This window comes from Eptesicus fuscus, chromosome 3 (genome assembly GCF_027574615.1).
Source record: "Eptesicus fuscus isolate TK198812 chromosome 3, DD_ASM_mEF_20220401, whole genome shotgun sequence".
NCBI classification, from domain to species: domain Eukaryota; kingdom Metazoa; phylum Chordata; class Mammalia; order Chiroptera; family Vespertilionidae; genus Eptesicus; species Eptesicus fuscus.
The window spans coordinates 81009340-81037225 of NC_072475.1; the positions used below are offsets into that span (position 1 = coordinate 81009340).

The following is a 27886-nucleotide window of genomic DNA, read 5'->3' on the forward strand; positions in this document are numbered from 1 at the left end:
TAAGTGCAATAAGCCAGTCAGAGCAAGACAATTACCATATGATTTCACTCATATATGGAATCTAATGAACAGAATGAACTTACAAGCAAAATAGAGACAGACTCATAGATAGATAGGCTGACAGCTGTTGGGGAAGTGTGGGACTGGTTAATGGGGGAAGGGATTGAGAAAAAAAGAAAATAAAAGAGAAAGAACTCATTGACACAGACAGCGGTATGGTGATTATGGGGGTGTGGCAGAGGGTGGAGGTGGAAGAAGGTATAGGGGGGATAAATGGTGATGGGGAAAAATAAGAAAGAAAAAGATCAATGTTTGCAAATTATATGATCATTTAAAAAAAGAAAAAAGAGATGATGGAAAGAATCTGGCTCCATTGAAAGAGTTCCTGATAGGAACAATTTGAACTCCTGGCTCGGTGACTTAATAGACTAGTCCCTGCTCAGTCCCTTTGAACAGGAGGCAGACTTCACAGAACACTTTTGTAGGCACAGCTGTCCTGATATTCACCCTGTGCTCTTTCCTGTACTATGTCTTATCAGTGTGGGAAGCAAATAGGCTTGACCTACCTGCAGTCATGTTCTCTCTGTCTTGCTGTATAGAAAGCAAGATGTTTACTTTATAATGAGATCTTTGCAATACCTCTTTGAGGCGGATTAGGCAGGAATTATTGTTCCCATTATAAAGGTAAGGAATCTGAACCTCAGGAAAAAAAATTTAATGTGGGTGGAATGGCCGACCACAGGTTTTATATGTTAACTAGAGGCCCGGTGCACATTTGTGCCCTGGGGTGGTGTCCCTCAGCCTGGCTTGCACCGTCTCGCAATCTGGGACCCCGAAGGATTCTTAGCGCTGCTGCAGAGGTGGGAGAGGCTCCTGCCACCGCCGCTGTGCTCACCAGCCACCAGCCGTGAGCCCAGCTTCTGGCTGAGCGGTGCTCCTCCTGTGGGAGCGCACTGACCACCAGGGGGCAGCTCCTGCATTGAGCGTCTGTCCCCTGGTGGTCAGTGCGCATCATAGCGACTGGTCGTTCCTCCACTTGGTCAATTTGCACATTAGGGTTTTATTATATAGGATTACATACTTCAATTAAGTAAAGGTTCATCCAGCAAATCATTTTTACTGTTTTAATCAATATTAAACAGCTGTGCAGTTCAACAATGACATGGGGCTTTGTTTCTTGTTCATTCTGTAGTTCATTTATTGATCTTCATGTCTTTTTTTTCCTTCACAGGTAATGCCAAGTCATGTGGCTTTATAGTGTATCAAAACAGCAAGTTTTTCCAATCAAAAACTTTTAAAAGTACATTCAATTATAGTATAAAAGTTATCTCAAGCACAGCTAATAACACTGGGAACAACCAGAATGCTTCTGTCAAAATGGTCTTTCGTCCACCGGTGAGTGTTCCCATGAACGAATTAAAAAATTTAGCCAACTCTTATTACAAAGCAGGGATAGTGTGGGCAAAATGAATGTACAGAAAAACTCTTTGAGAGTCTTTTTAAAAAGTATTCATTTAAACCTTTCATATTTTTTTTGTCAGACTAGCTAAATGAAAAATTGGCTAATTTGAATTTTTTATATTTTCCCCCTTAATCTATAATGAAGATGTTATGCTTAGTACATATCTGATTTCTCATATGATTATCTTAACCTTTTTGATTTTTTTCTACCACGTTAAGCATTTAAAAATCAGTTGCAATTGTCTTATCAATTCACAGTACATAGAAAATAAAACCAAGGTCCATTCCTTTGCCTGTGTCTATTGGAATTTTGCAATTAATGATTGGGACACAGATGGCTGTTTCAACGATGGAGAGAGGGATGGGGTGCTGTACTGCCGCTGTAACCACACTACAAATTTTGCTGTGTTGATGGTAAGGATATATAGTGTAATCTCTTTCCAGACAGGAGTTTTCCTTACCTAATTCTTGCATGTGCTAATTGAAGTTAACTTTGGTGTTTAGTTTACTCAAATCAGATTAAATGGAAAAAAGGGAATGGGATGATAAGACTAAAAGGACAAAGGCAAGTAGAATAGATTCTATTTGTTCCAGAGTTACTGTATATATTTCGTAAATCATTTAACTCCAAAGCTACCTTGTATAAGTAGCTGATAAGATTTAACTTCAGTGTGCAGCTTTATTTCACTTCTGAAAGTTCTTGGACGGACCCTTTTAAGAAGAGGGGCTACTCTTTGTTCCATTTCCAGAAAACTATTATTTTGGTGACACCAAAAATGTTAATGTATGTTGTTGATGAAATGTGTGTCTTACCCTTAATTAAGGTATTACTAATGCTGCAAATCTCCCAAAGAGAAGCTGAAGTTTTCTTTCTCTAGTAACCATGATGTATTTGGGAAGCCAGTAGAGGTTAGAATACATTGGAACAACAGAGACTATCAAATTAGAGAACATTACTCTTTCAATGTTTTTGAGATAACTATAGTTTTCTTATTTTAATTATAAAATCTTAGTTGATTTTGATTGTTTGTTTTCTAACTTGTATTACAAAGATCTTCTTTCTCAATCAGGACATAATAAAGATAAAATTTTAACTTTTTTTTGATAGCTCAGACTGCTATACATAGTAAATGATACAGAGTACATTGCCATAGTTTTTATTTTTTTTTAGGTTAGGCTTTCAACTATTTCTTCTCACTAATATCTGAGCCTGCCTCAATGACTACCTACTCATATTTACAATTAGTTTTGGGTTGCAGAATTTTAAAAAAGGCTAATTAGAATTTATGTAGCATCAGAGCATGTGGGAGCTGAGTGAATAGATGATTTCTATGATCTGAAAAATCTATGTATTCTGATTCTTTGTCATCATAAAATTTTTGTTTTATTATTATTTAAAGTGAAGTTTATTTTTGTTTTTACTTCTACAAAAGAAACACATATTCACTGCATAAAGTATGAAAGTTTATCTACTGCACAGAAATATACTGATATGGAAAATTTTTATGATAACTTAAATAGTAATTCAAAAATAATTCTATTATGTTAATAACCCCTATATATTTGTGCAAAAGACATAGTAATATTTATAAGCACATAAAAAAGGTCACTTCTGGAGAAGAGACAGGATTTCAAGAGTTAGGTTATGATATGGGGTAGCTGACAATAAAGAGAAACATGCTTTTAAAATTATGCTTCTACTAGAGGCCCAGTGCATAAAAATTCATGCACTGGAGGGGGCGTCCCTCAGCCCAGCCTGCCCCCTCTCACAGTCTGGGAGCCCTCAGGGACGGGAGGTGATCGGGCGATCAGGGGAAGGCGATGCCCCCATCACACCTCTGCTGCTGCCACTGCCGGCAGCGCAAGCCTCAGCCGGCCCTGGTTATCTGAGCCTTGGGCGGCCCTGGGCGGCTGGGCAGCTGCCATCCGAGGCTTGCCTGTGCCTCGGGCTGGCCCTGGGTGGCTGCGGGGGGGGGGGGGGGGGGGGCTGAGGGCGGGTCTGGTCGCGCTGTGCGCCTGCTGCCCCCCCGCCCCCCGCCGCCTGGGCTGAAAGGACTGGGGGACTCCGGCGGGGCTGAGGGGACTGGGCACTGCCATCTTGTGGCTATGGGAGCTGCCATCTTTTTGACGACATGACAGTTAATTTGCATATTCCCTGTTTATTAGCTAGGATCTTACTTTTATAAATAAGCATATATGGCTTTTTAAACCTTACCAATTAAAAATATTAGCAAGTATAGGAAATCAAAAATAATTATATATATCCTACCCTCCCAGTGACCACTATTATTACCTCTCTAGATTTCTAAGAATACTACTTATATGAAATATACTTTTCATGGATATATACTAAAATGCTGGAACAGAGATATCATATATAATAAAAGCCCAGCGACCAAATGGCAGAACGACCGGGAACGACCAGAATGACCAGAATGACTGCGGCCCCTCACCCCAGCCGGCCCCGCCCTCCAGCAGGCACCCCGACCCCAATTGGGGGTGGGGCGGCTGGCAAACTTCCTGTGGCCCCTCACCCTGGCTGGCCAGGTCCCAATGGCCCCCATTGGAGTGGGCTGGCCGGACCCCACCGGGCCTCTAGCCTATCTAATAATGAAGTAATATGCAAATTAACCATCACTCCGCAACAAAATGGCGGCCCTCATAGCCACAAGATGGCGGCGCCCAGTCCCCTCAGCCCTGCTGCTGGAATGTCCGGCCTGTCCGCAGGAGCAGCGAGGCTGGATCCACCTCTGGAGGGGGCAGATCCAGCCTCCCCGCTCCACCGCTGCTGCAGTGTCTGGGCCTATCAGCCCCGTCGGAGTTTGGGGGGACCAAGCAGCGAGGCTTGATCCGCCCCCAGACACGGCAGACAGAGCCAGGACAGCAGGGCTTGGGGGCTTCTTAGCGCGGTGATAGCAGGGAAGCCCCAGGCCCAGCAAACAGAACCAGGACAGCAGGGCATGGAGGCTTCCTTAGCGCAGCGGCAGCGGGGAAGACCCAGGCCCGGCAAACAGAGCCAGGATAGCAGGGCTTGGGGGCTTCCTTAGTGTTCGGTGTAGGCGAAGCCCCCAGGCCTGGCAGACAGAGCCTGGACAACAGGGCATGGGTGCTTCCTTAGTGTGTCAGTGTCCTCAAAGCCCCCAGGCCTGGCAGACAGAGCACACTGCAGGGCATGGGGGCTTCCTTCGCATGGCGCATGGCAGAGGCAGGCAGAGAGCGGAGAGCAGGGCATGGGGGCTTCATCTCCATGGCTGCAGCGAAACCTCCAGGCCCGCAGAGAGCAGAGAACCACAGGGAGTGGGCCTAAGCCATCAGTAGGACATCCACTGAGAGCTCCTGGATTGTAGAGGGTGCAGGTTGGGCTGAGGGACCCCTGTTCACGAATTTCATGCACTGGGCCTCTAGTAGAAATATAAAACCCTACCCCATCACCACTCCTACCCAACCCGCCAAAGGCTCCTGAAACCACAAAATAATCACTGATTCAGGCTAGCAGTTCAAAGTGTAAAGCCTCATTCACACATGAGGAATTCGCACCTCTCTCCTTCCCCTTGGACTCTACGTCTCGGAGGAGGCATGCACGGTATGGATGTGCAAATGAAAGCTCAGAAAAGTCCCTCTGTTGGGGTCCTGTGGTGCATTCAGGCAGAGACAAACTGATCACCAAATGCCAAGCACCAGACTCTGTCCCTCCTCACCCGCAGCCTCAGCTCCAGACAGGCACTCCCCGAGGCAGACTACAAGGAGAGTCCCTTCTCAATTCTTCTCAGAGACGGGAATGCTCAGGAGGCCAAGATGACAGAAACCTAAGGACCCAAATGCTGGGGCCCATGCTGCCAGGGCCCGCTCAGCACAAGGCCAAGGGGAGCTCAGACCAAGTTCTGGTCCAATTCCTAACCCAGTCGCAGCCAGTCATCCCGGGGCATCCAGGGCCGCAGTGCTGCACTGGAGTGTGCATCGTGGGGGTGCTCTGGAGGCGGAGGGCTCACCCCCACCCCTGTGTCCAAGGGTCTCTCCGCCTGTGTGCCCTTCCTCCAGGCGCTCAGCCCCACCTGTGCCAGCCAAGCCCCTTTGCTGGGGTGGGATCGCAGGGAGCAGGCCGGGAGAGGGGTGGCCCGCCCTTGGCCTCCACTTTGGCTGTTTGCACACATGTAATTAGCTGTAATTATCCAGGGCTTTCAGTTCGCCAACTCTGGGCCTAGGAACTGTGCCGGGGTGAACACGCCCATGGAGCTCCACGGAATGAGCCGTCTCACTGGGCCAGGAAGCTCTATCCCCGCCCACAGCACCGTGTCATGTGTCTGTGTTTGCCCAACTGTCTACACAGCCACCACGTGCTGGCTTGGGGATATCTGTGTGTGTCCTCTGTCGTGTGTCTACACCGGCCAATGGGAAGGTTCACGAGTACCAGGCCCGGATGAGGAGAGGAGGGGAGGGGTGGGTGGCGGGGCGAAGGGAGGGGGAGGGTGAACTGGTTCTCAGCTGCACAGGAAGGAAGCACTAGCGCCCGGCCCTCCCGTCTGCACAAGTCCTACATAAACGTGAGCCCGGAGCAGCGGCCAAGGCCAAACATCCCTGGGATTTCAGATGTAACCGCCACACCGAGGTGCCCTAGACCGTGCTCTGTCTCCTCGCCCTGCCTCCCCAGCCATTTCAAACCTCAGCCACCAGCGCTCCTCTCCTGCAGGTGGCATAGCCAGGGCTCAGAGAGGTTAGGGAACTCACCCTAGACAGCACAGCAGGCCAGGGCCGCCACTCTCCAGAGCCGGGGCGAGGAATTTGAGATTCGGGCTTCACTCAAAAACAGAAGGCATACGTGTGGGGACCTGGGAGAGGACGCCTCCAGGTCCTCCTCTCTGTCTGGTTTTGGATCCCTAGCTCTCAGCAACCCTGGTTCTGTGTACTCAGTCCATTGCTCTCCACATTCTTCCAGCCCTTTCCCTGAGGCCAGTTCAGCCATGTCTACGCTGAACGGAACCAGAATGCAGAGGAGAGCAAGCTCAGCCCCAGGGGCCCTAGTTGGAGGTGGAGGGATCCTCTGTACTGAAGCAGGACTTCTCAGCACACTTGCTCTGCCCTTAGTGCTGAGTCCCTCCCTTAGCCTTCCTGGGTTCTCTGTGTCTGTCTGTCTTGCCCTCTGCATCTCTCTCCCTGTCCCTTGCTCTCTGATTTTGTTTACTCATTCCCCATGTCTTGCTGGGACTTTTGTCTCTGTCTCTCATCAGATCTCTGCCCGTGGAGAATACCCCTGCTGCCCCCGGCAAAAGAACACACACCAGCAGAATCTGCCTTTTCAATAAAAAATAACAAGTGGGAAATAGTGAATTAAAAAGCATTAACTTAAAAACAATTCACGCGTCTGCAAATGCGTTCCAAATGGCAGCACTTTGGCGGTGGTGGCAGGGGCGGTGCGTGTTGGCCACATGTTCTGGAGCCTCAGACACAAAGTGTAGGGGGCTCAGTGCCTCACTATGGACCCCTCCCACTAGCCACCTGGGATGGCAGGGTCTGGGGAAGGGACTTAGTGTATACTCACCCTGGTGGACCCCCCCCCCCCCGATTCCATAGACCCTTTCCCCTGTTCTGGCATCTGCTGGTCCCTCTTACTCCCCCAGTACCTCCAAACCTCCCTATGCTGACCCCAACTCTCCTTCTGCACCAGCCCTCCCCCCACCCACACACATATTTCACCCTCTCCCTCCCCCACCCCCAGTCTTCTTACCCCATACTTCTACCCCTTCCCCACCTCCATTCTGCCCTCCTGCCCCAGACCACCCAGCAGCCCTGGCTCCAGGAGAAAGTGTTAGAACAAAGGTTTCCTTGGCCGGAAGAGACTCTCCAGGGAGCTGCATGCAGAAAGGCGCTCCCAGTCCTATACCTGCAACTGCTCTGTCCTGCCAGATGCCAATCAGAAATTGTGACTCTGGAGACAGAGGGTAGCAGAAGTAGGCTGCTGTCCTTTGAAGGCCCTCATCAGGAGGAAACTCTCCCCTCCCCCCCAAAAAAAAGTTCACCCTGCTGCCTCCCTTATCACTTTCAGCAACCCTCCTTTGCCCCTTTCCCTGGAAGTGGAAGGATTGGTGCACATCTGTATATATAAAAGCCTAAGCAACCGAATGACCAGTCGACCAGTTGCTATGATGCACACTGACCACCGGGGAGCAGATGCTCAATGCAGGAGCTGCCCCCTGGTGGTTAGTGCACTCCCACAGAGGGATCACCACTCAGCCAGAAGCCGGGCTCACAGGCTCATGGGCTCATGGCTAGTGAGTGCAGCAGCAGTGGCCGGAGCCTCTCCCGCCTCCATGGCAGCGCTAAGAAGCCGTGAGCTGAGCGGTAAGGAGCAGTGTGCAGGTGGGCAGTAAGGAGCAAGGGGTCCCAGACTGTGAGAGGGATGTCCTCCAAGGGCTCCTGGACTGCGAAAGGGTGCAGGCCGGGCTGAGGGACCCCCCTCTCCCCCCAGTGCACGAATTTTGTGCACTGGGCCTCTAGTATTACATAAAAATTAGGCTTTTAAGAAATGACAGGATAATGTGAACAAGTTTCCATATCCTTAAAAATATTTCTGCAACCTTATTTTTAGGGCATCAGCTTAGATATGCTGATTTCCCCTTGGATTAAAGTTACACATAAAAATAATATAATGGATAAATGAAGTAACCTAGCCAGTTGAGATCTCATCTAACAACTTTGATTTTAGACAGTGAGGAGCAGTATATACGTTTTCCCTAACTGAATTAGTTTAAAAAATTGCTGTCAAGCCCTACTTCATGTAAACTTAGCAATAAGGGGTTGTTAATTTATTTCCTTTTAAAATACTATATCAATAGTTATAAAAAGAAGACATATGTGGCAACTATCTGGTTATTTTGACCAATGTAACTTTTCATGATTTTGACTTTTGTAGGCATTTCATTAACTGTTACTTTAAAATAGTAATCTTGTCTTATTTTTCCAGAGTTTTAAAAAGAATTATAATTATCATGAACTACAGACATTATCCACCGTTGGATGTGCGCTGTCCATTACTGGTCTGACTCTCACAATTATATTTCAGATTGTCACCAGGTAAGAAGGGAAGTTGGCTCTTCTCAGGAGAGAAATTGCTGTCCTTTTTATTTCCTCTGAGCATATAGCCCATTTTTAGTTTACATGGGTACTGTATGTTTTCCCCATTAGCATGTAAATTGATGAGAATAGTGACCTCCTCTGATTCTGTTGTTGCTGTTGTTTGTTTTGTTTTGTTTTCACCACCATATCCCCAAGGCTGACCACAGGAGAGGAATGGACTCATAGTAGAGGAATATCTGTAACATAAATGGGTCGACCTATTGTGTACTCCTACCAGGTTTTCCTCTCATACTCAAGATAACTTGAATTCATCTTTCCTTCAGATTTATTTCTCTCTACTAAATTCCTTCACAACTGTTTTCTCAGATGTGTTGAGGAAAGAGAGAGAGAAAGAGAGATAGATGATCCTTACTGGAATATATAATTACATTAATGGTTGGGAATAATAATTTTCTAACCTAGCATTTTATATTAGTCACTATATTCCTTCATAGAAAAGTGTACCCTCCACCCTGGTCGCTGTGGCTCAGTTGATTGGGCACTGTCTCGTGCACCAAGAGGTCACCAGTTTGATTCTCTATCAGGGCACGTGCCCAAGTGTCAAGTTCTATCCCCTGTAGGAGGCAGCTGATGGCTGTTTCTCTCTCATTGATATTTCTATCTCTCTCTCTCTCCCTCTCCCTTCCTCTCTCTTTAAAAAAAAAATACCCAGAAAAATGTAACCAGAGGGAGTCGCTTGTAACAGAGGGAGTCTTCAATGTAACCAGAGGGAGTCGCTTGATGTTATTTTGTCATGTTCCTATCAGTCTTTTTTTTAAAATAAATCTTTATTGTTCAGATTATTACAGGTGTTCCTATTTTTCCCCCCCCATAGCTCCCCTCCACCTGATTCCCCACCCCACCCCATGCCCTTATCCCCCGCCACTGTCTTCATCCATAGGTGTAATATTTTTGTCCATTCTCTTCCTGCACCCCTCACACCTCCTTCCCCTTGAGAATTGTCAGTCCACTCCCTTTCTATGCCCCTGATTCTATTATATTCACCAGTTTATTCTGTTAATCAGATTTCTTATTCACTTGATTTTTAGATTCACTTGTTGATAGATATGTATTTGTTGTTCATAATTTTTATCTTTACTTTTTTCTTCTTTTTCCTTTTTTTAAAGAATACCTTTTAGCATTTCATATAATCCTGGTTTGGTGGTGATGAACTCCTTTAGCTTTTTCTTATCTGTGAAGCTCTTTATCTGACCTTCAATTCTGAATGACAGCTTTGCTGGGTAGAGTAATCTTGGTTGTAGGTTCTTGCTGTTCATCACTTTGAATATTTCTTGCCACTCCCTTCTGGCCTGCATAGTTTCTGTTGAGAAATCAGCTGACAGTCGTATGGGTAGTCCCTTGTAGGTAACTAACTGTTTTTCTCTTGCTGCTTTCAAGATTCTCTCTTTGTCTTTTGCCCTTGGCATTTTAATTATGATGTGTTTTGGTGTGGTCCTATTCGGATTCCTCTTGTTTGGGGTTCTCTGCACTTCCTGGACTTGTAAGTCTATTTCTTTCACTAGGTAGGGAAAGTTTTCTGTCATTATTTCTTCTAATGGGTTTTCAATATTTTTCTCTCTCTCTCTCTTCTTCTGGCACCCCCAAAATTCGGATGTTGGTATGCTTAAAGTTGTCCCAGAGGCTCCCTACACTCTCTTCGTATTTTTGGATTCTTTTTTCTTTTTGTTTTTCTGGTTGGTGTTTTTTGTTTCCTCATATTTCAGATCTTTGGTTTGATTCTTGGGGTCCTTTGATCTACAGTTGAATTTCTGTATATTCTTTATTTCAGACAGTGTATGCTTAATTTCTGACTGGTCCTTTTCTATTTTTTTGGCATTCTCATTAAGGTCTTTGAAGGTCTCACTAAGTTTCTTGGCGGTTTTTAGAAGATTCTTGAGTAACCTTATAAATGTGGTTTTGAACTCTATGTCCAGTAGTTTGCTTTCCTCCATTTCTTTCATTCGTGACATGTTTCTTTGTCTCCGCATTTTGCTGCTTCCCTGTGTTGATGGAGTGGAAGAACTGCTGTGCTGGAAACACGCTTATGGGGCAGGATTTGCTTCAGTGGGGCTTTTGGTGCTCACTGAGTCTGCCTCTTGAATGTGGCACTTATGGATGTGAGTAGTTGAACTCTGGTGTCGTCTCACACTGACCAGTAGATACACTAGCTTCTGGATCTTTAATGGGGTGCAGGTCAGCTACTGTCTGAGGCTACCCAGCAGGAGCTACAGCGAGAACTACAGTTTTCTCCTCTTTGCTTGGGGTTTGGATGTTTTGGAGCTGTCTGACCCGAGCTGCAGTTTGTTTGGTTAAGCTGTGATAGGGCAGGCCATTTATATGCAAAAGCCGCTGTGTGGAGCTTGGGTAGGTTTGTAGATTGTGCGGGGTGGGGTCTCAGGGAGTCACTAGGCTAGGGCGTGGCAAACAGCGATGGCTGCCAGTCAGCTGTCTCTGCGTCTCCGTGTTTCCAAGTCCCCACGTCCCGCGCCCCAGCGCAGTAAACAATGATTGCTGCGCGCACCTCTGCAAGTAAGCCACCCTCACTTTCCGACCTGATGGCAGACAGTCCAGCTTCTCCCTGTAGGAGTTTGGGTCTCCAGCATCTCCCCAGAAACTGGAATTCAGAGTAATCGGGAGCTGGTCTCCCTTTGGGTTGAAAAAAGCAGCACAGCCAGTCACTTGCTGCCAGCCCAATTCGCACGACTCCGTACCTCAGCTTTTCAGCGCTTTCCCATTCAATGCTCTTTTCCATTTCCTTCTAGTTGTAGAACTTCCACTCAGCCAGCTTTCCCGTGGTTCTGGGTGATATACGTTTTGTCTTTTAGTTGTAGTTTTGAAATTGTTGTGTGAGGCAGCAGTTTAGGTGTTTACCTTATGCCACCATCTTGGTTTCCCCTTCTTCCTATCAGTCTTTAAGTACTTCCTTATTTCAGGCACAGCAAGATGACAAAGGCACATCTATCACTTTCTTTGCCCTGTACTTAGAATTAGCCATATTTCTAAAGAGCTAGAATTAGTTTTTATTTCTTTTCTTTATCTTTCACACTCAATGAGTCTCTTGCCATTCATTTAAAATTCTTCTACTGAGTGCTTACTATGGGCCAACCACCCATATGAATAAGACAGGTAAGCTCCCATCTCTCATGGTGTTTACATTTTCAGGGAGAAGACAAATGTTATACAAATATACTGTATACAAAAATCTATATACAGTAGGTCCTTGGGTTACATCGGAGATCCGTTCCTATGGCGTGACGTAACACAATTTCCCCCATAAGTTGGAACCCACCTACATAAGCACCTACGTCACTCACATGGAGCACATACACAGCAGTAATGAAGTGAAACAGTAAAAAAATTTAAAAGAAAGATAACAATTCTTGAACTTTACTTGTGGTAAATAAATAATAAAAAAACATATGTACATACATCAAAATGATGGAACTTTTTTTTAAAATAAATAAATGGAGATGGCGACGTAACCATGAAATGACATATGTTGAGTTTGACGTAACCCGAGGACTGCCTGTATATAAAAGCATGTCATAGCTACTGGCCAGTCGGCCGGTTGGCTGGTCTCTTAAGCAGAAACCACAGACATGGAAACATGGGACAGACTGATGAATCTCAGAGGAAAGGGGGGGGGGGGGAAGGGCAGGAAGAAATCAACCAAAATTCTTACATGTATACTAGAGGCCCGATGCACAGATTTGTGCACAGGTGGGGTCCCTCGGCCTGCCCTGCGGGGATCGGGCCAAAACTGGCTCTCTGACACCCGCTGAGGAAGAAAAATTACATGCTATGTAATTCCAAGTTAGTCATACAAAAAGACATGGCTCTTATATTTGTCTTTTTATTTGTTTTTCTACCATCACCACACTGGAGCAGACAATTATTGGATCCCATTGGAATAATTGTGGTAGCAGCATAAGCAGTTTCTTTGTCTAAAATGTCACTTCTTTGAATTATTGTCAGATATTTTTCTTTTTTGCATCCTCTATTAACATGTTTCTTAGGACAATTTGTGCTGCCATAGATGTTACTAAAAAGTTATCAGGAAAGAAAAACAAAAATAAAAACAAAATTGTGTTGATTTTAAAATCCTGAATCAAGTAGTTCTTTTTGTTCATGGGCAGGTTCCCATATTAATATAATATGTATATTTTTTATTGCTTATAATATACACTGAGTGGCCAGATTATTATGATCTCTGAATGCATAATAATCTGGCCACTCAGTGTGAGTGTGTGTGTGTGTGTGTGTGTGTGTGTGTGTGTGTGTGTGTATGAGGCCCAGTACATGAATTCATGCATGGGTGGGGTCCAGCCAGCCTGGTCAGGGGGATGGGACATGGGCGGTTGGCCGGCCTGCCTGCTGGTCGAACTCCTGGACGAGGGGACAATTTGCATATTAGCCTTTTATTATATAGAACATACACTGAGTGGCCAGATTATGATGCATTCAGAGATTATAATAATCTGGCCACTCAGAATATATTATAAATTTATGTGCATATATAATGAAGCACAGAATATTGTAATATACAGAAAAGTCAAGCTATTTAAAAAGAGTCTATTCTCCTGTGGATTATAATTTATTTTTGAAATTGAAGAAAAATTAGAAAGTAATGTTATTTTATATGAAAGGATTCTTTTGACTATTTTTTGTAGTTTTCAACTAAATCTCAACTAAAATATCAAGAGGATGGACAAAGTTCTGTTTGAATATAAGCCTTTTATTCAGCATGGAAATCCAAAGACTGAGAAAGATCACGATGTAATGTTATAAAATCATAAAGAATATATATTCAACAAACAGACATCAAATTCTGGGACATCCTATATAATAAAGAGCTAATATGCAAATGGTCATCATGCCCTCATGCCATCATGCCTTAATGGCTCAGACACTCAACACTGGGGAGAGAGGAATGGGGACCAGCCAGGCACAAATGAGCTCTCTAGAGAGAAATGGGGACCAGCCAGGCTGTGGCCTGGAAGAGGGACAAGCCACCCACCCTGCAGTCCCAGGTGCCATTGGCTGTGTTTGCGGCCCGGGAGAGGGACAAGCTGCATGTCCCGTGGACCCAGGCACCAGTGGCTGTGCCTGAGCCTGCAGCCCAAGAGAGGGACAAGCCATCCGCCCTGCAGTCCCAGGTGCCAGAGGCTGGGGCTGTGGTCCGGGAGAGGGACAAACCTCCCGCTCTGTGGTCCTGGGTGCCAGTGGCTGGGACTGTGGCCCAGGAGAGGGACAAGCTGCCCTCCCTGTGGTCCCGGGCGCCAGTGGCTGCGGCCAGCCTGGGTAAAGCCAGCCCAGGTCCTGAGTGCCTGCAGCCGGCTACAGGGAGGGAAGCCCGGGTCCCAGGTGCCTGTGACTGGCCAGAGGAGAGAATCCTGGGTCCCGGGTTTGGGGTGAGGCAGAGGCGGTTAGGGGCAATCAGGCCAGTAGGGGAGCAGTTAGGAGCAATCAGGCCAGTAGGGGAGCAGTTAGGGGCGATCAGGCAGGCAGGCAGAAGTGGTTGGAGCAATCAGGCAGGTAGAGGTGGTTAGGGGTGATCAGGTAGGCAGGCAGAGGGGTGAGGGGTGATCAGGCAGGCAGGCAGGCAAGTGGTTAGGAACCAGTGATCCCGGATTGTGAGAAGCAGTCTTACATTTCCTAAGGAGTTCCAGATTGGAGAGGGTGCAGGCTGGGCTGAGGGACCTTCCCCCCATTGCATGAATTTTGTGCACTGGGCCTCTAGTTAAAAATAATGGGACACTTGAAGATGTTAGAACATCAAGCACAGTAATAAACTTGGGAAATTGTTATTCTAAGAGGCCTTGTAGTCTGAAAAAATCTAGAAGGGTTAGATGATAGTGAGTGTAGATTTTATAACTTTTATTAATATAGGACTATATACCATAGTCTACAGAGAACTGTAATGTCATTAGAGGGGATTTAAGGATATATTTGTCTTTAAACATTACAGAAAACAATACATGCACAGTAAATGGAATATCAAACCTCACACTTGAGATCAACTTTATTAAGGCCAATCTTGAATTCTATGCCAACCTCAAATATGCACATGGTCCATTGAAGATCTCTCTCTCTCTCTCTCTCTCTCTCCCCCTCTCTCTTTCTTCTCAAGTCTTTCTCTATCTCATCTCACTGCCTTCTGAAGACTACTGTTAAACAATGCCAGCCTGAAGAAAAAATGAGAAAAGGCTTTTATAGAAAAATCTTAGGTAAATATGAGATGAAGAAAAAAACCATTTAAAGAGCACTTGGTTCTACATCCAAAATTATATCTTCCAATGAAAGGACAGTCCTTGGGCATGTTTGACATTAAAAGGCTCATTCAAAACATCTTGACCATTTGACTATCAGCAAGTATTTCCCAAAATATGGTCCCTGAAATGCTAGTCCTTGGGAGATACTCCATAGAAAAAGTGCTCTGAGATGTCTTATAGAAAAGACACATGTGAAATGTTGTTGAATATAAGCCATTTACAGGGACAGTAATCATCAGCCTATTCAAGTTATGAAGAATATCATTAGAACAATAGGCTGTTAAATGAATTTTAAATATTTTCACTTAATTTAAAATGTTTACTCTTTATTCATTTTTATTTATTTTTTATTTTTTCTCTTATCTTCCCCACCTCTCCCTAACCTTCCTGCTGTAATTTGACAGACTGTTTGATGCTTTACTGCCTCTGTATCTATCTTTTTGTTCAAGTTTATAATGTTCTTTATTATCCATAAATGAGTGAGATCATGTGGTATTTTTCTTTCATTGACTGGCTTATTTCACTTAACATAATGTTCTCCAATTCCATCCAGGTTGCTGCAAATGGTAAGAATTCCTTTTTTTATGGCAGCATAATATTCCATTGTGTAGATGTACCATAGTTTTCTGATCCAGTCACCTGCTGATGGGCACCTAGGCTGTTTCCAGATCTTAGCTATTGTAAATTGTGCTGCTATGAACATAGGGGTGCATATATCCTTTCTTATTGGTGTTCCCAGTTTCTTAGGATATATTCCTAGGAGTGGGATTACTGGGTCAAATGGGAGTTCCATTTTCAGTTTTTTGAGGAAACTCCATACTGTTCTCCACAGTGGGCTGCACCAGTCTGCATTCCCACCAGCAGTGCACGAGGTTTCCTTTTTCTCTGCATCCTCACCAACACTTGTCATTTGTTGATTTGTTGATAATAGCCATTCTGACAGGTGTGAGATGGTACCGCATTGTCGTTTTGATTTGCATCTCTCAGATAATTAGTGACTTTGAGCATGTTTTCATATGTCTCTTGGCCTTCCTTCTGTCTTCTTTGGAAAAGATTCTATTTAGGTCCGTTGCCCATTTTTTTATTGGATCATTTATCTTCCTTTTATTAAGTTGTATAAGCTGCCTGTAGATGTTGGAGATTGAACCTTTATCAGTGATGCCATTTGCAAATATGTTCTCCCATGCAGTGGGCTTTCTTGTTGTTTTGTTGATAGTTTCTTTTGCTGTAAAAAAGCTTTTTATTTTGATGTAGTCCCATTTGTTTATTTTCTCTTTAGCTTCCATTGCCCTAGGGGCAGTATCGGTGAAGAAGTTCTTTGGGCTTATGTCTGAGATTTTGCTGCCTGTGGATTCCTCTAGTATTTTTATGGTTTCCCGTCTTATGTTTAAGTCCTGTATCCATTTTGAGTTTATTTTTGTGTATGGCATAAGTTGGTGATCTAGCTTCATTTTTTTGCATGTATCTGTCCAATTTTCTCAACACCATTTATTGAAGAGACTGTCTTTATTCCATTGTATGTTCATGCTTCCTTTGTCAAATATTAATTGAGCATAGTGGTTTGGGTCAATATCTGGATTCTCTATTCTGTTCCATTGATCTATATGTCTGTTCTTGTGCCAGTACCAGGCTGTTTTGAGAATAGTGGCTTTGTAATACAGCTTGAAATCTGGTATTGAGATCCCTCCTACTTTATTCTTCTTTCTCAGGATTGCTGTGGCTATTCGGGGTCTTTTTTTATTCCAGATGAATTTTTGGGGAGTTCTTTCAAGGTCTGTGAAATATGCCATTGGTATTTTAATGGGGAGTGCATTGAATCTATAGATTGCTTTGGGTAATATGGACATTTTAATGATGTTGATTCTACCAATCCATGAACATGGTATGTTCTTCCATCTGTTTATGTCTTCCTCTATCTCTTTTTTTCAGTGTCCTCTAGTTTTCCGTGTATAGGTCTTTTATCTCCTTAGTTAAGTTTATTCCTAGGTATCTTAATTTTTTTGGTACGATGGTAAATGGGATTGCCTTTTTAGTCTCTCTGTCTGTAAGTTCACTATTGGTGTATAGAAAGGCTATAGATTTCTTGGCGTTAATTTTGTATCCTGTTACATTGCTGAATTCATTTATTAAGTCTATTAGTTTTTTGACGGAGTCTTTCGGATTTTTTATGTACAATATCATGTCGTCTGCAAATAAAGACAGTTTTACTTGTTCTTTTCCAATTTGGATGCCTTTTATTTCTTCTTCTTGTCTAATTGCAATGGCTAATACTTCCAGTACTATGTCAAACAGGAGTGGTGAGAGTGGGCATCCCTGTCTTGTTCTGGTTCTTAGGGGAAATGGTTATAGTTTTTGCCCATTGAGTATGATGTTTGCTGTGGGTTTATCATACATAGCTTTTATTATGTTGAGGTATGAGCCTTCTATTCCCACCTTGTTGAGAGTTTTTATCAAGAAAGGGTGTTGGGCCAAAACCGGTTTGGCTCAGTGGATAGAGCGTCGGTCTGCGGACTGAAGGGTCCCAGGTTCGATTCCGGTCAAGGGCATGTACATTGGTTGCGGGCACATCCCCAGTAGGGGGTGTGCAAGAGGCAGCTGATCGATGTTTCTCTCTCATCGATGTTTCTAGCTCTCTCTCCCTCTCCCTTCCTCTCTGTTAAAAATCAATAAAATATATTTTAAAAAAAAGAAAAAGAAAAAGAAAGGGTGTTGGATTTTGTCAAATGCTTTTTCTGCATCTATTGATATGACTATGTGATTTTTATCTCTCAATTTGTTTATGTGGTGTATCACGTTTATTGATTTGCGGATATTGTACCATCCTTGCATTCCTGGGATAAATCCTACTTGGTCATGGTGTATGATCTTTCTGCTGTACTGCTGGAGCCGATTTGCTATAATTTTGTTGAGGATTTTGGCATCTATGTTCATGAGGGATATTGGCCTGTAATTCTCTTTCATTGAGTTGTCTTTATCTGGTTTTGGTATTAGGGTGATGCTGGCTTCATAGAAGGAGCCTGGAAGTGTTCCTTCCTCTTGAATTTTTTGGAATAGTCTGAGGAGGATAGGTTTTAGTTCTTCCTTGAATGTTTGGTAAAACTCTCCTGTGAAGCCGTCAGGCCCCGGACTTTTGTTTGCCGGAAGCTTTTTGATGACTGCCTCAATTTCCTCCATAGTTATTGGCCTATTGAGCTGTTTAGATTCTTCTTGATTGATTTTTGGAAGGTTATATTTTTCCAGGAATATGTCCATTTCCTCCAGTTTGTCCAGTTTGTTGGAATAGAGTTGTTCGTAGTATTTTGTAACAATCCTTTGTATCTCAGCGGGGTCTGTTGTTATTTCACCTCTTTCATTTCTGATTTTGTTTATTTGGGTCCTCTCTCTTTGCTTCTCTGTGAGCCTGGCTAGAGGTCCATCAATCTTGTTTATCCTTTCAAAGAACCAGCTCTTGGTTTTGTTGATCTTTTGTATTGTTTCTTTGGTCTCTGTGTCATTTATCTCCGCTCTGATCTTTGTTACTTCCTTCCTTCTGGTTACACTGGGCTTTTCTTGCTGCTCTTTTTCTAGCTCTTTGAGTTGTAGGGTTAGGTAATTTATTACCATTGTTTCTTGTTTTTTGCAATAGGCTCATAGAGCTATGAACTTCCCTCTCAGGACTGCTTTCGCTGTGTCCCACAGATTTTGGATTGTTGTGTTTTCATTGTCATTTGTTGCCATGATGTTTTTTATTTCTTCCTTGATCTCTCTGGTGACCCAGTCCTTGTTTAATAGCATGCTGTTTAGTCTCATGTGTTTGATTTCTTTGGATTGTATTTATTGTAGTTGATTTCCAGTTTTATGCCACTGTGATCTGAGAAGATGCTTGATATAATTTCTATCTTCTTGAATTTGAAGAGACTTTGCCTGTGACCCAGCATATGGTCTATCTTTGAAAATGACCCATGTGCACTTGAGAAGAATGTATATTCTGTGGCTTTGGGGTGAAATGTTCTGAAGATGTCAATTAATTCCATCTGGTCTAGTGAGTCATTTAGGATTGCTGTTTCTTTGCTGATTTTTTGTTTAGAGGATTTGTCCAATGGTGATAGTGGGGTATTAAAGTCTCCTACTATGATTGTATTGCTATTAATCTCTCCCTTGATATCCTCCAGGAGTTGTTTTTATGTATTTGGGTGCTCCTATATTGGGTGCGTATATGTTTACCAGAGTTATTTCTTCTTGTTGGATTTCTCCCTTTAGTATTATGAAGTGGCCTTCCTTATCTCTTGTTATGGCATTTACTTTGAGGTCTATATTGTCAGATATAAGTATTGCTACCCCAGCTTTTTTTTCATTTCCATTTGCCTGAAAGATATTTTTCCATCCCTTCACTTTCAATCTGTGTGAGTATCTTGTTCTGAGGTGGGTCTCTTGTAGACAGCATATATATGGGTCATGTTTTTTTATCCATTCAGCCACTCGATGTCTTTTGATTGGAGCATTTAGTCCATTTACATTTAAAGTTATTACTGAAAGGTATTTGTTTGTAGTCATATCTATTTTTTGTGTCTGTATTCCTTCTTACCTGTTTATTTCTTCTTTTTACAGTATTCACTTTAGCAATTCTTGCATTGCTGGTTTGGTGGTGATAAACTCCCTTAGCCTTTTTTTTGTCTGCGAAGCTCCTGATTTCCCCTTCAATTTTGATTGATAGTCTTGCTGGATAGAGTATTCTTGGATTCAGTCCTTTGCTTTGCAACACTTTGTATACCTCCTTCCATTCCCTTCTAGCTTGATGTGTTTCTGTTGAGTAATCATTTGACAATCTGATGGGTGTTCCTTTGTAGGTAACTCTCTGTCTCTCTCTTGCCGCCTTTAAGATTCTCTCTTTATCATTTATATTTGCCATTGAAATTATGACATGTCTTGGTGTGGGTCTTTTGGGGTTGATCCTGCTTGGGACTCTCTGTAATTGCATAACTTTTATCTTTCCCATATCTGGGAAGTTTTCTGTCATTATTTCTTCAAATAGATTTTCTAATCCCTGCTGCTCTTCTTGTCCTTCTGGCAGCCCTATTATACGCATGTTACTTCGTTTCATGTTGTCCCGAAGCTCCCTTAGGCTTTCCTCCTGCTTTTTAATTTTTTTCTCCAATTGCTGTTCAGATTGAGCTTGTTTCTGTACCTGATCTTCTAACTCACTAATTCGGTCCTCTGCTTCTTGTAGTCTACTGTTGAAACTTTCCATGGTGTTTTTGATTGTATCTATATCGCTTTTCATTTCTTCCTGATTCTTGCATAAGTTGTTGATTTTCTCATCCATCCGATGTATAAATTCCACGACCATTACTCTGAACTCCTTTTCGGTCATGTTGCAAGCTTCAGTTTCACTAATTTCCTTTCTTGGCGACTCTACATTTTCTTTCCTCTGTGAGTTATTTCATTTCCCCATTCTGGCTATCACCAGAAAGCTCAAGCTTCCGTTTGCGTGGACCTGGGCCGTGTGCTGTGGGGACTTCGCTCCACCTGAGTTTCACTGAAGTGCTCTGACACTAGGACATGTGGCTGCCTTTGGTTGGTGGGAACCAGGCTTGCCCAGGGTCAGTGTCCCCAGTGTTCCATGTGGTCTCGTGTGCACACTTAGAATCAGGGGTCCTGTCTGCACCACACTGTTGGTATGTGCCGAAAATGAGATCCTTAGCATGTGCCAGGAGTCAGAGTTTCGCTGTGTCTGCACCAAGAATCGAGTGTCAGAGTCTCTGTTGTCTTGTGCGGTTTCTCGTTGAGAATCAGGGTCCCTGTGTATGCATGCACCAACAATTGGGGTCGCTGGCTCTTAGTGTGAATGCGCTGTGAGTCAGGGATCCCAGGCAGCTGTGTCCAGCCAAATTCCCTGAAGTGGAGCTGCGTCCTGTGTGTGCTCTCTCTACTGAGCCAAACCGGCTAGGGCGCACACTCTTAATTTCCTGAAGTTGAGCTGGCTCCGTGCACTCTCCCAGATTCCCCGAAGGGGGGCGGAGTCCGTCCTGCGCGCCAAATTCCCCAAAGGGAAGCCCCTCTGTGCACGCTCTAAGATTCCCTGAAGGGGAGCTGTGACCCGCAAGCCAAATTCCCCCAAGTTCCCCAAAGGGGAGCCCTCTGTGCGCACTGACAGATTTCCCTGAAGGGGAGCTGCTTCTGTCCCATGTGCAAATTCCCTAAAGGGGAGTGCGTCCCTAAGCAAAGCTCTGCAGCTTGGGCGAGGGGCGGGTCTATCAGTTACTTTGGCGCTATCTGTGCGCCTGCGGGGAGGGGGATAGGCTCTTTGACTCACGGAAATCTGCCAGGAAGTCTGGATTCTTGTTGTTTGTTGGTCTGAAGCTGTGATAGCAGTTCTCTGTCCCCAGTGGCTGCAGGGTCCTGGTTTGTGTCAGAAGCCAGGATCCGAGTCTCAGGAAGCTCTGTTTCTCAAGATGGCGTGGTCTCCGCGTCCGCACCAGCCGCCGAGAAGTGTCCGCTTTGTGCGTGGGGCTCCGCCGTCTAGGACTGCCCGGTTAGGCAGCCCCTTGGAAGACCTGCAGAATCTAACTGACCCTAGCTCATACACACACACACACACACCACACACGTCTACACTCTCCTCTATGGGTTCCTCACTCACACTCTCTCTTCTTTATTCATTTTTAAATATTCTTTATTGATTTTTTACAGAGAGGAAGGGAGAGGGATAGAGAATTAGAAACATCGATGAGAGAGAAACATTGATCAGCTGCCTCCTGCACACTCCCTACTGGGTATATGCCCTCAACCAAGGTTCATGCCCTTGACCGGAATCGAACCTGGGACCCTTCAGTCCGAAGGCCGACGCTCTATCCACTGAGCCAAACCGGTTAGGGCAAATGTTTACTCTTTAAATGTAATGTAAGCTAACCCTTATAACATTTTGCTGGTTTAAGACATTTTGTTAGTTTAAAAGTAATAAGTTTAATATTACTTAAAATTATACAATTACTTAAAAATTATATCTGGCCTTATTCTTTAAAAATTTATACATAATATTTAAAATAAAATACTTTTAAAAACTCAAGAGGCTTTCACACATGGGTTCATCTAGAATGTGCAATAATTTCCTATTTTGAAAATCTGAAAAATCCTTTTAGAACCTTTATATAGATAGCCTTTGTATGTCCTTGCAAATCTAGAGAAGTTATGGTCTACTGCAGTATAAAAAGGCCGCCCTAAAACTTGAAAGAACAATTTATTATCTCTAATGATTCTGTGACTTCATTAGGCACAGCTGGACGCTATTCCAAAGGGCTCTCTTAGTGTCTCCCATGAGACTGCTGTCACCTGGTGGCTGGGGTTGGTGTCATCGGCAGGCTCAGCTGGGATGCTGCAGCAGCCTGGTCTCTCTCCACATAGTCTCAGAGCATTCCCACGAGGGTCCTTGGCAGGGTAGCTGGAATTTTACACCGTGGCTCAGAACTCCCAGGAGCACAAAAGGAAAGCTTGTTATGACTTCGTGTGTCCCAGGCACTTTTGCCTTTGTGAGACTGCCCTCCATAAAAAAGGATAAAAAGTATGCTTTATGACAGCATTGGTATAAAGATGAACGTATTAATAGTATATGCTACATTTCTTTTTTTTGACATGAGAGTTCATTTTTGTTTGTTTTGGATTGAAAGGGGTTGAAACATTGCTGTGGGCCACAAATGTATGGAGGGCCCTAAGCACTTCTGAATCTAATGGACAAGTTGGCCCTGGCTCCCAGGCCTTCAGCTGCACTCTGTTAATTAAAACAAGTCACAGGCCAGCGCTGGAGGTGAACATCAGGGAATAGGTAATGGGAGGTAGAATTCATTGGGGCCATCTCTGGAGAATAGCTGTCACCTTTGATTAGAACACGGTTTCAAGAAAGGATGTATCAGCTGAAACCGGTTTGGCTCAGTGGATAGAGCGTCGGCCTGTGGACTGGAAGGTCCCAGGTTCGATTCTAGTCAAGGGCATATACCTTGGTTGCAGGCACATCCCCAGTAGGGGGTATGCAGGAGGCAGCTGGTCGATGTTTCTCTCTCATCGACATTTCTAGCTCTCTATCCCTCTCCCTTATTCCCTGTAAAAATCAATAAAATATATTTTAAAAAAGAAAAAAAGAAAGGATGTATCAGCCTGTTTTTTCTAACTCACTTCCTTGTGGAAATGAGATAAGAGGGGAGTATGGTTTTCTGATGTAGTAGGGAAGGTAGGTTTACCAGCTGGCCCACTGGGCTATGCGCTGGATTTACATTCGATAATAATATTCCGTCGTTCCCTCATGATTTCACTTGAATTTATGTTTTGCAGTTAGTTTGTTTATTTATTTAATTATATTTATCAATTTATTTTCAGGAAAGTCAGAAAAACCTCAGTAACCTGGGTGTTGGTCAGTCTGTGCACATCAATGTTGATTTTCAACCTCCTCTTTGTGTTTGGAATTGAAAACGGCAATAAGAAGAATAATGGTACCAATATTACTGCTTCTAATGAAAATAAAATTCGCCCAGAAGAAATTCTTGGGGACCAGAATAGAAAGTGCACGGTGATCACTGCCTTGCTGCACTATTTTCTGTTAGTGATGTTTACCTGGACTGGAATCAGTGCAGTGCAGCTCTACTTCCTTCTGATCAGGACCATGAAGCCTCTTCCTCAACGGTTCACTCTTTACATTTCTTTAATTGGATGGGGTAAGTGCTTGCTTCTCTACCTACCCAGAAATTTAATTCTGTTGAAATTATTTATATACTTTGCGATTATCTTGATTTATTGGGGTGACATTGGTTATACAGGTTTCAGGTGTACAATTCTGTAATACTTCATCTGTATATTGTACTGTGTGTTCATCACTGCAAGTCAAGTCTCCTCCTATCACTATTCATCCCCCCTTTACCTTCTCCAACCTCCCCGCCCCGCAACCCCCCTTCTCCTCTGGTAACCACCATGCTGTTGTCCATGACTTTTGGGGTTTTCTTTTGCTTAATCCCTTCATCTTTGTCACCCAGCCCCACAAGCCCCCTCCCCTCTGACAGTTGTCAGCCTGTTCTCTCTCTATGAGTCTGTTTCTATTTTGTTTGTTAGTTTATTTTGGTCACTAGATTCCACATATGAGTGAAAGTGTATGGTACTTGTCTTGCGCTGACTGGCTTATTTCACTTAGCATAACGCTCTCCAGCTCCATCCATGCTGTCACATTGGGTAGGATTTCCTTCTTTTTTGCAGCTGTGTAGTATTCCATTGTGTAAATGCATCGCATCTTTTTTTATCCACTCATCTATTGATGGGCACTTGGGCTGCTTCCAAATCTTGACTATTGTAAATAACATTGCAATGAACATAGGGGTGCATATATTCTTTCGAATTAGTGTTTCTTCGGATAAATTCCCAGAAGTGGAATTGCTGGGTCATAAGGCAGATCCATGTTTAATTTTTTGAGGAAACTCCGTACTGCTTTCCACAGTGGCTGCACCAGTCTGCATTCCCACCAGCAGTGCACCAGGGTCCCCTTTTCTCCACATCTTTGCCAACACTTGTTTGTTGATTTATTGATGCTAGCCATTCTGACAGTTGTGGAGTAATATATTATTGTGGTTTTAATTTGCATTTCTTTAATGGAAATAATTTAACCAAATGCCTATTGAATACCTAATTGTATGATGACCCAATTGTAGGGGAGATGGAAAACTCAGAAGTGTCTCCCACCTAATAGCTCCCAGTTCTGTGGAAGGAGATAGATCATGCTAGATATATCATAAGCTAACTTCAAGATGTTAATTTCCTTCAACATCTCTATTAATTTGATTTGAGATTTAGAACAGAAAAACTTACTAGCTACTTAAAAAAAATTTTTTTAAGAAAGAAAATAAGAGTGACTCTTAAGAAAAATAATTTCAAAACTGTTGATCTACAGCTATAGGATCATTTAGTACATTGCTTATAGTGGAAACAATAATACATCTTGAAAAGGGTTAATTGTATAATTCATTCATGATCTTTTATAATTAATACCAGTATTGGGTAAATTATTAATTCTGTTCCTCTCTTTATTACCTAGGAGTCCCAGCTGTCATGGTAGCTATGACAGTGGGAATTATTTTTTCTCGGTATTCTCCACAATGGGAGCTAAAGTACCGGCAAGAAGAAATGTGAGTTATATATTTTAAAATGTCCATTTCTTTGATATGAGTGTAACTATTCAGTGATATTGAGTCCAAGTGCCACTGTACATATGCATCTCACTTTATAATTGTCATATTCTATGTGGGTATGTAAAATTCTCAAAGAAGACATTATATTTTAAATACAGTGACATGAACGTTTCCTATGATAAATCCTTTGGTAAAGCAAGTATTTCCCTTCTAAATTTATATATTTGAACTTCCTTATGTTAAATTGAATTTTTTATTAAGTCTGAAAAGTTATAGGACAGAACAGGTGTGATCCTTAGTAACATCTTATCTTAGTTTTCTCATCTAGATAGCAGGAACAATAATAGTATTACCTGCTCAGAGGTTACTGTGAGGGGTGAAACAAATGTGAAAACATTTCATAACTTAAAGGATACTATCTATACTTATGAGCCAATTTTATGTTTATATGATTATAATGAATATTTCATGATGATTTATTACACATAACAAATTCTCCCTATGACTCCAGTGTGAATAACCAACTGTTAATAATGGAAGTACCTGACTTTATGGTGGTTGCTTTTTATGTGGAGAGGAAGAGAAGAAAGCTGAGCTGAGCTTTTTACGTGTATTTCTGCTACAGAACAACTGCTCTTTAATCGACCCTCCCTTCTCATCTTATAATCCAATCATTCATATCCCCAGATTCCACCTTAAGACTCAGATCAACTCAAATAAAAATAAAACTTTCGGAAATGTGCAGCACACCCAAGGGAAGGCTGTGGTGTTAGGGTGCTTACCTATTGCCAGGGCTAACCATGTCCAGCTGTGGAATAGGAGGTTATCTGCCTGCTTTGAATTTAGGAGACAAGCACTTCAGGTATTATTTTCTCTGTTTAATTAGGGTTAAGTATCTTTCAATGAGTTTTACATTTTGAATTATGAAATTAGAGATCGGGATAAGATGCACATATCTCCTCGGAGAGGTAATTCACTTCAAATTGCATTTTTAATTTCCAACTTGAACCCAGGCACAGGGCTAGACCTATTTCTATAAAAGCCTTTAGGAGAAAGAAGACTACTATCTTAAATTTATTCTCACTGGGCTATAAATAATTGAGAGCAAATTCTTTCCTGGGCACGGTGTTGTATGTTAGGGAAGACACTAGGTGACTGATAAGAGAAGTTGGGAAGAGAGGAAAGGATGTGTAACATCTGCCTCCTCTTGGACCATTATCCCCCACATTCCACCCTATACACAGGCATCAAGGGTCACATTCCTTCAGGATTTATTTAGAAAGTGGAGGGACTTTTTGGCTTTCCTAAGTTTTCCTCCCAGTTGTTGAACCTCAATATCCTATGCTCTCCCCCACTGCTCCCTGCTCTGCCAATGATACCTGAAACTCCTAACCCAGTTCTCCTGATGTACTGCTATCTTTGCAAGAAGGACCCAGTTAAGAGGTAAATGCAACACAGGCCACATTTCTCCTTAATGCTCTATCCCCCAATTATCTGTACCACCATCATATAGGCTGTTTTCAGACTTTCCTGAAGGGTTTAGGTAATCATGATAAATTATAATGCATGAAGGGGGAAATTATTGAACTGTATGCTGTATATCCTAAAACTTTCTTCATGGAAAAATCACCAAGCAGTTAATTACTTCATCTGGAGTCTACTTATGATGCTCTCCTGACCTCGGGTCCACAGCTGTTTGTCAGTTCATCCTCGACCATGTGACTCTCCAATCCCCACTCTAGAAATCTTGCTCCATGCCTACAAGGGTTAGTCTCACTGTAGGATCCATCTCTCTCCTCGGCAGTTTATTTCTCAAAGTCCTAGTTGTTAAGTTAGGGATAACAAAGGGAAAGGCTGTTGTGAGAACAAAGTCAGCATGATTATCTCTCCAAGCAATACAAACATAGAGGGGGTGAGGAGTCCCCTCCTGGTGCACACTTCCTAATGACCATGGGTGTCCAAGCCTCTTTCCCTCCAGGCCCCCATCCATGTGAGTTAATTGAATGCCAAATATATGCGAGGGCTTCTCACATTAATACCCAAATGTCTATTTGACACCTCCACTTGGGTATTAATGTGAGAAGAATATACAAGAAACACTGATTACCACTGGAGATAGAAACTAGTAATTATGGATAATTGTAGGTCAATCTTGTCTTTCTATGAGTGTTTGCACCATTTAAATTTTGAGTCACCTAGATGTGCTATATATTAAAAAATAAAATTAAACAATAATTTTGCCTAAAGTCAGACACCTAGTTAGTGACAGAGAATGACATTTAAATTTGGGATTGCCTGACTCAGAAGCCCATTTCATTTTTCTATTAGGTTGAATTCTTTTTTTAAGATATATTTTATTGATTTTTTTACAGAGAGGAAGGGAGAGAGAGCTAGAAACATCGATGAGAGAGAAACATCAATCAGCTGCCTCCTGCACCCCCCCTCCCCCCAATGGGGACATGCCCGCAACCAAGGTACATGCCCTTGACCGGAATCGAACCTGGGACCTTTCAGTCCCAGGCTGACGCTCTATGCACTGAGCCAAACTGGTTTTGGCTAGGTTGAATTCTTGAAAGTCATCTCAAATATATAGGATGCAAAGGGATATTCTCTTTCAGCCAAGTGAACATCAGTAATGATAACAGCATGGAGAATTAGTATGTATAGCTTTCTTAGTCTTCTGAAATCATTTATTTTTCTCTCCACAGCTGCTGGTTGGCAATTCCAGAAAGCAATGGGTTTGAAACAAATCCATTCTTGTGGTCATTCATTCTACCTGTGACCATTATCCTCATCAACAATGTTGTTCTATATATTGTCATTATAGTCAAAGTGGTGTGGAAGAATAACCAGAATCTGACAAGGTAAGATTCCCAGGAAATGGGAAGCTGCCAGGCATGACTC

General features: G+C 43.1%; 1 protein-coding gene across 1 annotated transcript in view; it reads left to right on the top strand.

Moving 5' to 3' along the window:
• ADGRG7 (adhesion G protein-coupled receptor G7) overlaps nt 1-27886 on the top strand; it is an 83925-nt gene that overhangs the window by 47095 nt on the left and 8944 nt on the right. Inside the window, exons 10-15 of the mRNA XM_054709946.1 lie at nt 1232-1395; nt 1720-1875; nt 8420-8529; nt 23190-23524; nt 24889-24979; nt 27691-27846. Coding sequence (XP_054565921.1) covers nt 1232-1395; nt 1720-1875; nt 8420-8529; nt 23190-23524; nt 24889-24979; nt 27691-27846 — 1012 coding nt within the window. The remainder of the gene's footprint in view (nt 1-1231; nt 1396-1719; nt 1876-8419; nt 8530-23189; nt 23525-24888; nt 24980-27690; nt 27847-27886) is intronic.